We start from the raw sequence: 13,397 nt of genomic DNA on the forward strand, positions 1-13,397 counted from the left end.
TCAATTCTCTATCTATTCTTTACCAAAATGTAAGGGGCCTTAATTCTAAACTGAAAAATATTTATTTAAAATCCTTTTGCTGTGATTTCAAAATTCTCGTTTTCACGGAAACTTGGCTCAAACCAGGCATACGTGACACTGAGATTTTGTCTGATCAGTACCAAATTTACCGGAAAGACAGATTGAATAAAGTTGGTGGAGGAGTATTCATTGCCGTCCACAATTCTATTGCCTCGGAGCGCATTTTGCTTACAGAATGTCCTAATATAGAATTTGTTTGTGTTAAGCTAAATTATTTAAATAATACGTTTATTCTTACGTGCTCTTATATTGCTCCAAATTCAAATGTAGATATTTATCTTAAACATTCAGACCTAATAAAAGAAGTTTCAACGTGTCGGCCTTTAAATTCAGAATTGATTTGCTTTGGTGATTTTAATTTGCCCAGTTTAACTTGGGTCCCAGGTGATAACAATGTTGATTATGTACCCATTTCATCCTCAGAATTATCCTCTGATATGTTACAGTTCTGGGAAAACATTTCTGATCAATGTGACCCTAAAGAAATCGCAAATATGTTTGCAGAATTCTTTCAGAATACCTACTCTAAATTTACCTCAAATTTTACTACTTACCCTTATAATGTTAATAAGCTAAATCAGTTCCCTCGTATCACATTCACGGAGACTGACGTATTAAACGGTTTATTATCATTGAATTATTCTAACTCACCAGGTCCTGATGGTGTACCAACATCTATTTTAATCTCATGTGCTCATGAACTTTATAGACCACTAACGACAATTTTTAATGACTCATTGACATTAGGTTACTTTCCTCTATTTTGGCGTTCTAGTTATATTATTCCTTTACATAAATCCAATAGTAGATGTGTTATTGAAAATTATAGAGGCATAGCAAAACTAAGTGCTATTCCCAAACTTTTTGAGCTTTTGGTCACACGTAGAATAACTCATTTTGTCTCACCTGTAATATCACCTCAACAACATGGTTTTGTTAGAGCTAGATCTACTTTGACGAATTTATTAGAACTTACTTGTCAAGTGCACAATGGTTTTTCAAATAAGTGTCAAACTGATGTTATTTATACAGATTTCAGTAAAGCATTTGATACCGTTGCACATGAATTATTAATTTATAAACTTGATTCCATGGGGTTTCCTACAATACTCTTATCATGGATATTGACATATTTACAGAAACGTACCCAAAAAGTATCATTTAAAGATATTCTTTCTAATAATATAAATGTAATCTCAGGAGTTCCTCAAGGTAGTCATTTAGGTCCACTACTTTTCGTACTTTACTTAAATGACCTTCCATCTGTTATTCGTCGCTCTAAAATTTTGATGTTTGCTGATGATGTTAAATTATATTCTAATCTCGAGTCTTATAACCAATTAAATAATCTTCAATGCGATTTAAATTGTCTTGTGAATTGGTGTAGTGAAAATGGGATGTCATTAAATTTAAAAAAGTGTAAAAAGCTATCTTTCTATAGATCCCAGCCTGTTAAAAGTGACTATTTTATTGGCTCATATAAATTGGATAAGGTAGACTCCTTTGTAGATCTGGGTGTAATTCTGGATAGAAAACTTAGCTTCAATTTACATATAGATTCTTGTGTTAATAAAGCCAAGTCGTTGCTTGGATTTATAAAACGTTGGTCTAAAGAATTTGATGATCCTTATGTTACTAAACGTTTATTCATTAGTCTTGTTCGACCAACTTTGGAGTATGGTTGTGTACTTTGGAGTCCCTTCTATAAATTATATTCTGACAAGATAGAATCTGTACAGATTCAATTTCTTCTGTTTGCTCTTAGAGGCTTAGGATGGAATTCGAATGAAGCTCTTCCACCTTATGAAAATCGCTTAAAACTTATAGATCTTCCGTCACTTCACAAAAGGCGTCAAATGCTAAGATGCATTTTCATAATAAAACTCTTGCGCGGGCAAATTCAATCTGAATTTCTCTTAAGCGAAATAAACTTTAATGTCCCTTCGCGTAGCACGCGAAACTACTTGCCTCTTAAATTGACAATAGCAAAATCTAATTACGAACTATGTAATCCTCTGCGGTCTTTATGTGATGAATATAACAAACTATACAATATAATGTCTTTATCTGAACCCTTGCATGTTATAAAAAAATCTATCTTGTGTTCTTAAAATGTAGAAACAGTTGCCAGAAATAATTAATTGGATTTTAGTTTTGTTGTAGTCTATATGTCTGTATTGTGTATATTAATGTACTTTATTGTTTAGCCGGCTGATAATTACTGTAGCCGGTTTCCCCTAGCCTACTAACCCCCTATATTTCGGACTATAGGGTGTACGCGCTCCCTTCGTTATGGGGAGGTGGCCCCCTCGGTCGGCAGGGGCGGGAAAGTGTGGCGATGGGAACGATCGATAAAAAAAAAAAAAAAAAAAAAAAAAAAAAAAAAAAAAAAAAAAAAAAAAGTCCATATTTAAGCCTCTGTCTTAAGTTTTCTTTGTCTAGACCAACTAATTGCTATATAATAATGTTTATAGAGGATCAAGTGTCCTTTCGGTTTAGTTTATACAAAGTCAAGTGTCTTTGAGACACTTAGAAAGTGTTAGGTGTTAACTAGGGGATTTTAACGAAAAAATGTCCACATAGTTTTAATCCCAAAACATAATTCGAAGATTAAGGGATTTGCAACCAAAATGGATTAAAAGATACAAAATATGTTAAATTTTTAGAATTGTGTCATTTGAAAAATAAAATAGTGACGATTATTGCTTTGTGATTGCCAGAAGCTACAAGAATCTGATAATTTTATATTAATTCTAAAAAAATGTGTAAATATTCCGCACAATTTCTTATAGAAGTGATTCGGTGGGTTTTCAATAAAATAGCCAGTCAATACAGCCGGAATAAGGTCCCGTGTAAATCCAAGCGAAGAAAATTGTTTTCTAGCGACGGTAATCAAAAGTAATTCCATATTTCTAACACGAATATGATGAAGTAGTAAAATGGACAAACGTTTGAATATTTTTCAGACATTTCGACAAGGACATGAACACGATACTTCAAAAACATTTTTTCGCGCTAAAAATAGAGTCACGAATTGATTTCCTCTTTTTAATATAATCCTTTGACCCATGGCAAAATTAAGACAGTAAAATATGTATATCCATCTCTGCATTTTCTGTAATTTGTCTTATATTTTATTGCATAGATAACTGGTTCAATCTCTGATTTGGGTTTATAAATATACATTTTAACAATGAAATGTCAAATGAAAATTTTTGAGAAAATTGTAACCGTAAAAAAATTGTAAACCTTAATTCTACATTGCTTTGACCCTGGCATAATTATGCAAGGAAATATCATGCTAACATATGATCATGGCAAAACAATAATATATTTAATATGGCAACCCTTTTCTCACGAACTCGACTTTGTCATTTTTTTAAATGAAATCTAATTTCATATCTAAAATATTTTCGTATGACGAGTGGCAGATTTTACAAAAATAATAAATAATCTTTTATTTTCGGCATTCCTTTGCACATAAAAACATATACGTTCCATATCTTCGGAATACTACGTTTATTTATTTGTTCTTGGACTTAAACATATCAAGAGAAATATTTCAACCCCTTTATCTTAAGAAACATTTTCGTTGATGTCAGTTCTTGTGTAGGCCTCGAGTGAGGTTTTAATTTAGGTCCCCAGATTTACCAGTTGAAAAATGTTGCCAAAATCTTCAGAATATCCGCTATATGGATTCAGTACTAAAACGAAAACTTACGCTGACAATTTCTTGTAACAAATTAAATGTCGATTTAACTGAAAATAAGAGATGACAATCTTCTACTATTTTTTTTTTTTTTTTTTTTTTTGGAAAACAAGGCGTGATATTGTCTCCATACTTGTCCTAAAACCGCACCCAAATTCAACCATTCCATACTTAAGTCTTACATGACTTATCAGACTAATATTTTAGTTTCGTGTTGTAAATTATATTTTTCTTTGACTTTTATGCCCTAAAAGAGGCTGAAAATTAAAAAAAAATATTTGTTCGAAAATAAATGTAAATTTATTACCAGTTTTATACCAGTATTATACATTTGACAATGAAACGGACAAAAAATGGAAGAAATTTTAATCATATGATGAGATCACCTTGGTAATTGTATCATGCATAATAATTCGCAACATCCAACTTTTAAAATTGCAAATTTAAATGTAATGTGCGTACTGGTGTTTTGTGGCAAAAATATAATAATATTGTGATCGAAAAAGTACTTTGATCATGAATTTGACAACTTAAATGTAGTCTATGTATCACACGATATGTGTATCGTCTACATATGGAAAATTTGACATCACATACATAAAAAAAACATTCCCCACGGGTAAAAAATTTTTAATCATATGATGAGATCACCTTGGTAATTGTACCAAGCATATGATATAAAATTCGCAACATCCAACTTTTAAAATTGCAAATTAAAATGTAATGTACGCATAACTTATGTTTTTTTGGCAAAAAAATAATATTGTGATCGAAAAAGTACTTTAATCATGAATTTGACAACATAAATGTCGTCCATGTATCACACGATATGTGTATCGTCTACATATGGAAAATTTGACATAACATATATAAAAAAAAGACATTCTCCACTGGAAGAGCATTAAATATCAATAAAACATGTTTATAACCCAAAAATAAATGCAATGGCAACTCCAAAAGTTCTCACACAATAAGGCCCCCTTTTCTCTCTTCTTTTATGATGCCATACTCTTTCAATAACAAATTCATCTCTCTTCCGTTTGACATGTTTTGGTGTTGTTCTAAATGAAACTAAAAAAATGATAATTGATTTAAATAATCACTACCGGGTTCATATTTTTTAGTTGGGCAGATATTTAAATATCCCCCACTCGATGGCAGACATATGAAGTGGCATATGAATGACATGTCGGCTATGGACAGCTTTACATGCACACATAAGTATCATTTGATGTTAACTTTATTATGAGGGTTAATTTAAATTGAGAAAAAAAACAAGTGTGATGATATTCCCCAAAAAAAAAAAAGATGCAAAGGCATTTGATATTTTGTAGCCAAACGAGGCGGGAATCAGTTGTGTGGCATAAAAAATATAATTTTTTAATATTTTCAAATATTGCCTGAAATCAAGATCCTTGAGTAAAAATACAAAATAACTAATTTCAAGAGATAATTTTATAATTGAGTCTTGCTTGCAAGATCAGGCTCATCATCTTCAAGATAAACAAAGAAAAAAATTGAGTAAAGATAATCTCTTAACGGTAAACGACACTCACTCACTCATGACAGATAACTAAGGAATATCTCATGGGCATAAAAGAGTCTTATCTTTAAGATATTGCATTGAGAGAATAACTGTGTGTATGAGAGAGAGAGAAATTATATTGAGGAAATTTGAGCTACCTTTAAGGGGCACAGGTAAATACAAAAACAAAACCAAGGAACAACAACAACAAAATGACCTTATGTTGAACGTGGGAAAAACTCTGTGTGTTGTGTGTCTGTTCAAAACCAAAAACTCCCCTATATGTAGTTCACACACACACAAGCATGCATGCATGCAAACACACACAGTCATGTTTGTTCTTAGCCAAAGGACGATGATGATGTTTGCCTTCGTCTGGTTGCGACTTAACGTGGCGTTTCAACAACTAAGGATCAGTATCCTTCAGGAGTTCAAAACGAACGCATTACGCGGAATCTTCGGATTTTTTCGAAAATAAAAATCCTAAAAAAAAAACAAATTAGAAAAAATACTAAGAATTTTAAAAAACCATTTTTATTTTAATGTAAAAAAATCTTGTGCAATTTATTTCAAAAAGAAACTCTCTCAACAAAAACCAAAGTCAAACCGAGTTGTGTTTTAACCAAAAAATAAATAAATATAAACCCTATGGATTTATAAAAGTGCAACAGCTGATCGATCATCAACCCCACCTACTTGGATTATTACCTCACATTGTGGATTAATTTTATATTCAAATCATATATAAATAAAATAAAAATTATAACAAAAATGGATTACAAAAACGATGTCCACTCCGATGATGACTTCGATAGTTACAGCGACAACTATCAGCAATCAAATTCCGGCCAGTCGCAAAATCAACAATTCAATACCTCCCAGGGTCGTTTGACCAATCCAGCTGGCCTGTCCAAAGCTGAATTGAGAAAGGTGAGGAATTTTTTAAAATTTGTATTTTTCAAAAAAAGAAATATTTTCAAAAAAAAAAAAAATAAAAAATATTTTCCCAAAAATAAAATAAATAAAAAATATTTTGCAAAAAAAATGAAATATGAAATATTTTGAAAAAAAAATAAATAAAATAAATAAAAAATATTTTCCAAAAAATAAAATAAATAAAAAATATAGGGATAAAGCCTGACCATTTTGCAACAACAAAAAATATTTTCCAAAAAAAATGAAATATTTTGAAAAAAAAATTAAAAAAATATTAAATATTTTCCAAAAATAAAATTCCATTGAAATACGAACAAGAATACCAAATTATTTCTTTAAAAAAAAACAAAAAAAATATTTTTGAAAAAATCTTGCTAAAATTTATAAATTTCACATTTTAACAAAAAATCCAAATTTTTTAAAAAAAAAAAGTATTAAAAATGAAAAGGCATTTTAAAATTTTAATCCACATTTACATTTTACTGGATTTAGTAAACCCAATGCATTGAAATTGCCAACTCCATTGTAATACGTCCTCATAAAGGAAGTTATCCCCAGAAAAAACCTCAATGTGAACATACTATTATCTCAAAATAAAAAATTCCTAATTTTTCATTAATTTTAGTAATTCTAAACAATTATTAATAACATTTTTGTTTTTCTTCTCCCTTTTCAGACTAACAAACCCATTATGGAAAAACGTAGACGTGCCCGTATCAATCATTGCCTGAATGAATTGAAATCCCTGATATTGGAAGCCATGAAAAAAGACGTAAGTATTTTTTAAACTATTCACAACCCAATATTCCCCCAAAAAAAAACCTGTTCCCTATACAAAATCTGCACAAAAAAAAAAATAAATAATAATTCCGCTTAGAATTGCGAAAAACCTGCGTGGGAACATTTTCAAAATACTTTTCGTAACTTAAAGAGCGCAAAATCACCGCCAACAACAACAGCAACAATAACGAAAGAGAATCTTTCTTGATAAACCCATGCCGATTTTTTTCTTTCGTTTGGTCCTCTTTCCATTTATCTTTTGCTCATGATCGTTAAATGAATGAAATCTGTGGCAAGCCAATGATGGCTAAGTTTATTTATTTTGTTCCCACCTTCGCTGGCTGCTGGGCTGCCTTAACTCTTTTTCACAAATCCCCAACAAAGCCTTAGCCTTTAATTCTCATCGTCTGGGATTGTTGTTGGTGTTCTTGTTTCAAAATCGTGTCTTGATCATAAACTACAAGGTTTTTTTCTGTCTGTCTGTTGCCAAGAAAACAACATCTCAACTGCAAATCTGCAAGATGCCTTGTTGTTGTGATTTTTTTTCTTTTTATTTCATTTTAACCATTCTTGTTGCTGTTTTTGCGATTTTTTGTTTTCTTTTTGCCTCTTCTACGGGACTTGCAATCAATTAGAAGCTCTGTGTTAAGCCCTGACTCCTGTAGCACCACATTATCAATACTGTTTTTGCTCTCCTTTTCTTATACGGCCCGGGCAGATCTGAAAATAAAAGTAAAAAAAAATGTGTGAAATTTTAAAAATGCAAAGCCAAATTAATGAAGGGCTTTTTCTACAACTTTATGGGCGGCAATGAACAAAGACATGGGAATTTATTTCTCACCATGGCGAGAAAGGGTTGCCAGCTTTTGGAATAACATTTTCGGCAAAGAAATGACAGCAAAATTAATGAAGGGTTTTTTAGTATAACTTTATGGGCGTCATTTATTATGGGAATTTATTTGCTCCCCACACCAGGGTTGCCATATTTTTAGTTTATAAAATAATTTTCTACAATCTCACTAATTTATTTCTGTCTCTCTTTTCTTTCTATTTTTAGCCGGCACGTCACACAAAACTTGAAAAAGCCGATATCCTTGAGATGACCGTCAAACACTTGCAATCCGTTCAGCGTCAACAGCTCAACATGGCTCTGCAAACCGATCCCACAGTGATCCACAAATTCAAGACTGGCTTTGCTGAGTGTGCCGATGAAGTAAATCGTTATGTCAGCCAATTGGATGGTGTCGATGAAACTGTACGCCAAAGATTGAATAGTCATTTGAATCAATGCGCGACCAGTCTTGATCAAATTGGTGCCATGACCAATTTCAACAATGGTTATCAACGCAATGGGGGCCATGCCAATTTGTTTGGTTCCAACAATCTTCCGCTGCCAATGGGAAATGGTGGTGCGGCAGCATCCTTGTTTCCTAGTTTAAGTCAAGACTTCAACTCCACACAGCCCATACAAATGGGTGGAGTGCAACTGATACCATCGCGCCTGCCATCCGGAGAATTTGCCTTGATAATGCCCAATACCGGAAGTTCCAACAATCAAGCCGCCTCTCTAATGAACAACAATTCCAACAGTGGTTTTCCCGCCTGGCCTTCACAGACTGGCGGCCAAGCTGGCTCAGCACAAATTAATGATTTTGCTGCCAATTTCAAGCGTTTGAGTGCCTTCTCCAAGCCACCATCGACTTTGATTACACCGCCCAAAGTAAATCCCGGCAATATGTATCCCCAAACCAATTTGGGCTCCACAACCGCCACCAGTTATCAACCTCTAAATCCAGCCCAGTCACAGACCAATTTCCACAACTCCTCCAGTCCTCCGCTCAGTCCAATTTCTTCAGTATCTAGTCACAATGAAGATTCAATGATGCACAATAGCTCGGATTTCACCAATTCCCGATCAACCTCACCACATCATCATCAGCAGGATAAACACAATAGCTTTTTGGGAGTGTTCAACACACCACCCTCCTCGGCGGAAAACTCCTTTGTGCTCAGTGCAGCCCATTTGCAACAGCAGCAGGTGTCTAGCAGCACCAGTGATTTGAACACCAGCTCTGGATCGGCCAATAGCTCTCTAAAACGTTCCTTTTCTGAGGCGGCCGATTCCAGCATTTGCTCTGAGGATGATCATGCCTCGAAAAAATATCACAAAGAAGGCCAAATGGAGGGTGAGGATCAAGACAGCATGTGGAGACCGTGGTAAAATTCGTTTTACACCAAAAGCAAATTGTTAATACATATTTTTTAAGATTTTAGATTAAGTAAAATTTTTTTGTAAAACTCATACAATCAAATTTTTTTCGAACGCTATTTTTCTATTATTATTTTCAAAAAAAACAAAATTGTATTTAACTCTTATTTTCATTTTCATTCTGTGATTTGTATATAATTTTGTAAAAATTTTGCCTTCCACAACCGCGGGTGGGTGTTTTAGTTATGTTTTAATTCGTTTTGAAGCAATTAAGTTTTTATTATTATTGTATTTTTTTTATTATTACTATTATTATTTTTGTTAAATTTAAGTATTTAATTCAATCGCCATTTAATGTTAAAACGACCGTTTGTGTGTTTTTCGTTCACTGAAATGTTTCTAAAATAATGTTTTGCTTAAGTTTTAAAAGAGAGTTTCATTCATTATGATTTTTTGAAAAAAAGAGAGAAAAACATATGTTGTAACATAAATAAAATTAATATAAAACACATATATACATATTTTTTGTTTTGGTTTTTGATGGTAGAATTACAAAGGTAATATGCAATGCAATCATACGATTACAATTTTTTTATTTGATGTTCCGTGATTGTCAAATTTATTTTTTATAGTTCCTCCTTAGATATGGGCGTACAACTGGCAAGAAATGCATAAATAAACGTTATTTGTTTTGTCTTTTTTATGGTAGAATAACAATGGTAATATGCAATACAATCATACGGTGACAATGTTTTTATTTGATGTGCCTTCACTGTCAAATTTCTATTTTGTAGTTCCTCCTTAGATATGGGCGTACAATTGGCAAGAAGTGCGTATTTATTTTCGAACAATATTTTTTTAAATTCCCCCATTCCTACACCCCCTATCACGGAAGAATACATTCTTAGCAAAAAAACTCACATATTAGCCCCATAAAAGGGACGTTTACACATACGAAATCATGTGGTTTTAAAATGTCAAAAGTAAAACATATGTTATAACATAAATAAAATTAATATAAAAAACATATACATATAAAGATTTTTGACTTTGTTTTTTGATGGTAGAATTACAAATGCAATGTGCAATGGAATAATACGATTACAACTTTTTTATTTGATGTTCCTTCATTGTCAAATTTATATTTTGTAGTTCCTCCTTAGATATGGGCGTACAATTGGCAAACATTTACAATTATTTCCGAACAATTTTTTTTAATTTCCACCATTTCCTTCCCGGAAGAATAATTTCTTAGCAAGAAAACCCGAATTTTAGGATTTTGACACATACTAAATCGTGTGGATTTCAACTGTCAATTTCAATGCATATTCGTTAAATAAAATCGAATCTTAATGTCAAATTTATATTTGCAAAAAAACTCGTCTTCCTGAGATATGGAACATATAACAGTTGTGATATATTGTATTTTTGTAAAATATGCCACTCGCCATACGTACATATTTTAGATATGGTAGAATTAAGAAGGTAAAGTCATGCAGTCATATGTTTACAATTTTTTTCCAAAATTATTCGTTAGACAACATCTCGTCAAAATTTAAATTATTTACACAGAAATCAGAGATGGGAACCTGTTTTTTGTACACTGTAATTTGACAAGGTAAATTACAGAAAATGCAGAGATGGATATGCTTATTTGAAGTGACTTTAAGTAAAAACGCAGCTAAATACGGCCAGCCCAAACTTTAATAACCTCCAACATTTGGAAGGAATTTGCAGAATTCAAAAAATAAATAAAATAATTGAAAAAATGCCGCTATAATTTTTAAAATTCCGAATATCATGGTCTATACAATTACGAGGACCTCAAGAGCCAATTATTTGTCAGCTAGGTCACTGCTTATTACGAACTCCAAATATCAATTTTTAAACAATTCTCTTGAAAAATGTAGTTTAAATCATCCAAATACCGAATAATAGGAGTTACAATTATATGGCGGCTATGCGAAGACTTGGATCTGCACAGGCAATTTTCTGTCATAGGTAGAAGTACGCATTGCGAACTCCAAAACACAAATTTGATACAATTCCGGAGAAAAATGTGACACAAATGAATAAAATACCGAATATCAGGGGGTACAGTTATATGGGAACTAAACCATAACTTGGATCTATATGGATAATTCTTTGCAAAGCTGTTTCTTACATATACTAAACACAAACAGCCAAGTTACAGCAAATTCTGTTTAAAAATATGACTAAAACAGCCAAAACACCTTAAATCTTGTGGTACAGTTATATGGGGGCTATATACAAATGTAGACCTATATGGCCCATTTTCAATACCAAAAATTCTAGGGACCTTAAGTGCATCTCAGCAAAAATTTTATCAACGTACTATATTTTATTGGGAAGCTAAGGCGATTTCCACGGACATACTTGGCTAAATCGACATAGAATCTTATGCTGATCGAGAATATATATACTTTGTGGAATGACAAACTTAATTTACATTTTCATAGCATGGTGAAGGATTTAAAAATAAATTTTATATGAAAAAATACAGGGTTGGTTTCATTAAAAAGTGTTGCCAATTACACATGTACATGTTGACATGTATGCCGTATGAACATGGTATAATTGTTACTGCACGTTTTGTTGAAATTAACAGTACGTTTACATATAAATGGGTGAACCAACTGGATTTGGATTGAAATTGTCGAAATTGTCATATCCATGGTAGAAGAATACAATTTTGAAAATTAAAATTTTTTTATTTATTTTGAAATTTAAAATTTATTCAAATTTGTTAAAATTGTTTTGAATGAAGAATTATTCGAATTTGTAAGAATTTTTTTTTGTAAGAATTGAAGGTAATCTCATTACAAATTAGCATTTTTAGCTCTGCATTTTCTGCAATTTACCTTGTCAAATTTCAATGCATAAAACAATTCCCATCTCTGTTTTGTGTGTATATAATGGATTTATGAATATTGATTTTGACAATGAGATGTTGTCAAATGAATAATATTTGAAAAAATTGTTAACATATGATCACATGACTTTACCTTCTTAGTTCTACCATGAGAATATCTAACAACCTCTGATAGGCATCGTATAAGAAAACATATAAAAAGTCTTCTTAAATTTGAAAAAAAAAAATTAAAAATTTTGATGTATTAATGTTCCCAAGCATTGATACATCTACCAAAGCAATTTTTTCATCGATGTCCAAAAATGATTAAATTTAAATTCTGTAGTTCTTCTAGCTGGCAAGAAATCTAGATTTATTTCCGACCAAATATTTTATAACTTCCACGCTATTTAGAGTGGCAGTGTAAGATGTCGTTTTATACAGAATTCATATAGCAGGTATTGTGAAGATTTTGCCAACATTTTTCAGCCGGTTATTGTGGGACTTTAATCCTTACGTCCTAGGAACATCGAAAATAAGAGATTATTTATTATTTTTGTAAAATATGCCACTCGTCATACGTAAATAATACAGATTACACAATAATTTTTTATTTAAAAGATTTGAAGGTCGAGTACTTCAGAAAAGGGTTGTCATATTCGATCCATTGATGTGCCATGATTAAGCACAAGAATTAAAATAAAATTCGTCTTCCTGAGATATGGAACAAACAACTGTTTTTACGTGTCAAATGAATGCCGAATATGAAAGATTATATATGTAAAATATGCCACTCGCCATTTATTTTTATTTATGTAAAATATGCCACTTGTCATACGCAAACATTTTAGATATGCAAATAATTTTTATTTGATTGATGACAAATTCAGTTCCTTGGAAAAGGGTTGCCATATTCGATGTAGAAAATGAGACTGTATCTATTGTTTTGCCATTAAAAAAAAAACCTTAAACTCTCAGAAAGAAGTTGCTGGACAATGCTTCCTTTTTTTTCAATTCTTTTTTTAATTTTTAATAAAATGCAACATTTTTGCGTGCGTGTTTTGACAAATCAGCTGATTGTTTGCATATGTTTACAGGGATGCTGTCTGTTTACTTTTAACAATTACTCTCTGAAAAAAAGTGGCGGGAAAATTCTTCTCAGGAAGGGTAACCAGACATTCCCCATATGACCATCCGAAAATTCCCACACAAATTAAAGTTTTTTTTGCAAACACGATCGCACCCAATGTAATTTGCAAAACGGAAATAGGAATAAACAGTGAGA

At 31.8% G+C, this 13,397-nt stretch overlaps 1 protein-coding gene across 1 annotated transcript; it reads left to right on the forward strand.

The window, feature by feature from the left end:
- Positions 1-5,710: 5,710 nt before the first annotated feature.
- Positions 5,711-9,755, forward strand: LOC101895648 (protein deadpan). The gene is made up of 3 exons (XM_005178809.4): positions 5,711-6,245; positions 6,928-7,023; positions 8,089-9,755. The coding sequence occupies exons 1-3, from the start codon at positions 6,087-6,089 to the stop codon at positions 9,250-9,252; spliced, it is 1,419 nt and encodes a 472-aa protein (XP_005178866.1). The 5' UTR covers positions 5,711-6,086; the 3' UTR covers positions 9,253-9,755.
- Positions 9,756-13,397: the final 3,642 nt, after the last annotated feature.

This window comes from Musca domestica, unplaced genomic scaffold (genome assembly GCF_030504385.1).
Source record: "Musca domestica strain aabys unplaced genomic scaffold, Musca_domestica.polishedcontigs.V.1.1 133, whole genome shotgun sequence".
Lineage (NCBI taxonomy): Eukaryota > Metazoa > Arthropoda > Insecta > Diptera > Muscidae > Musca > Musca domestica.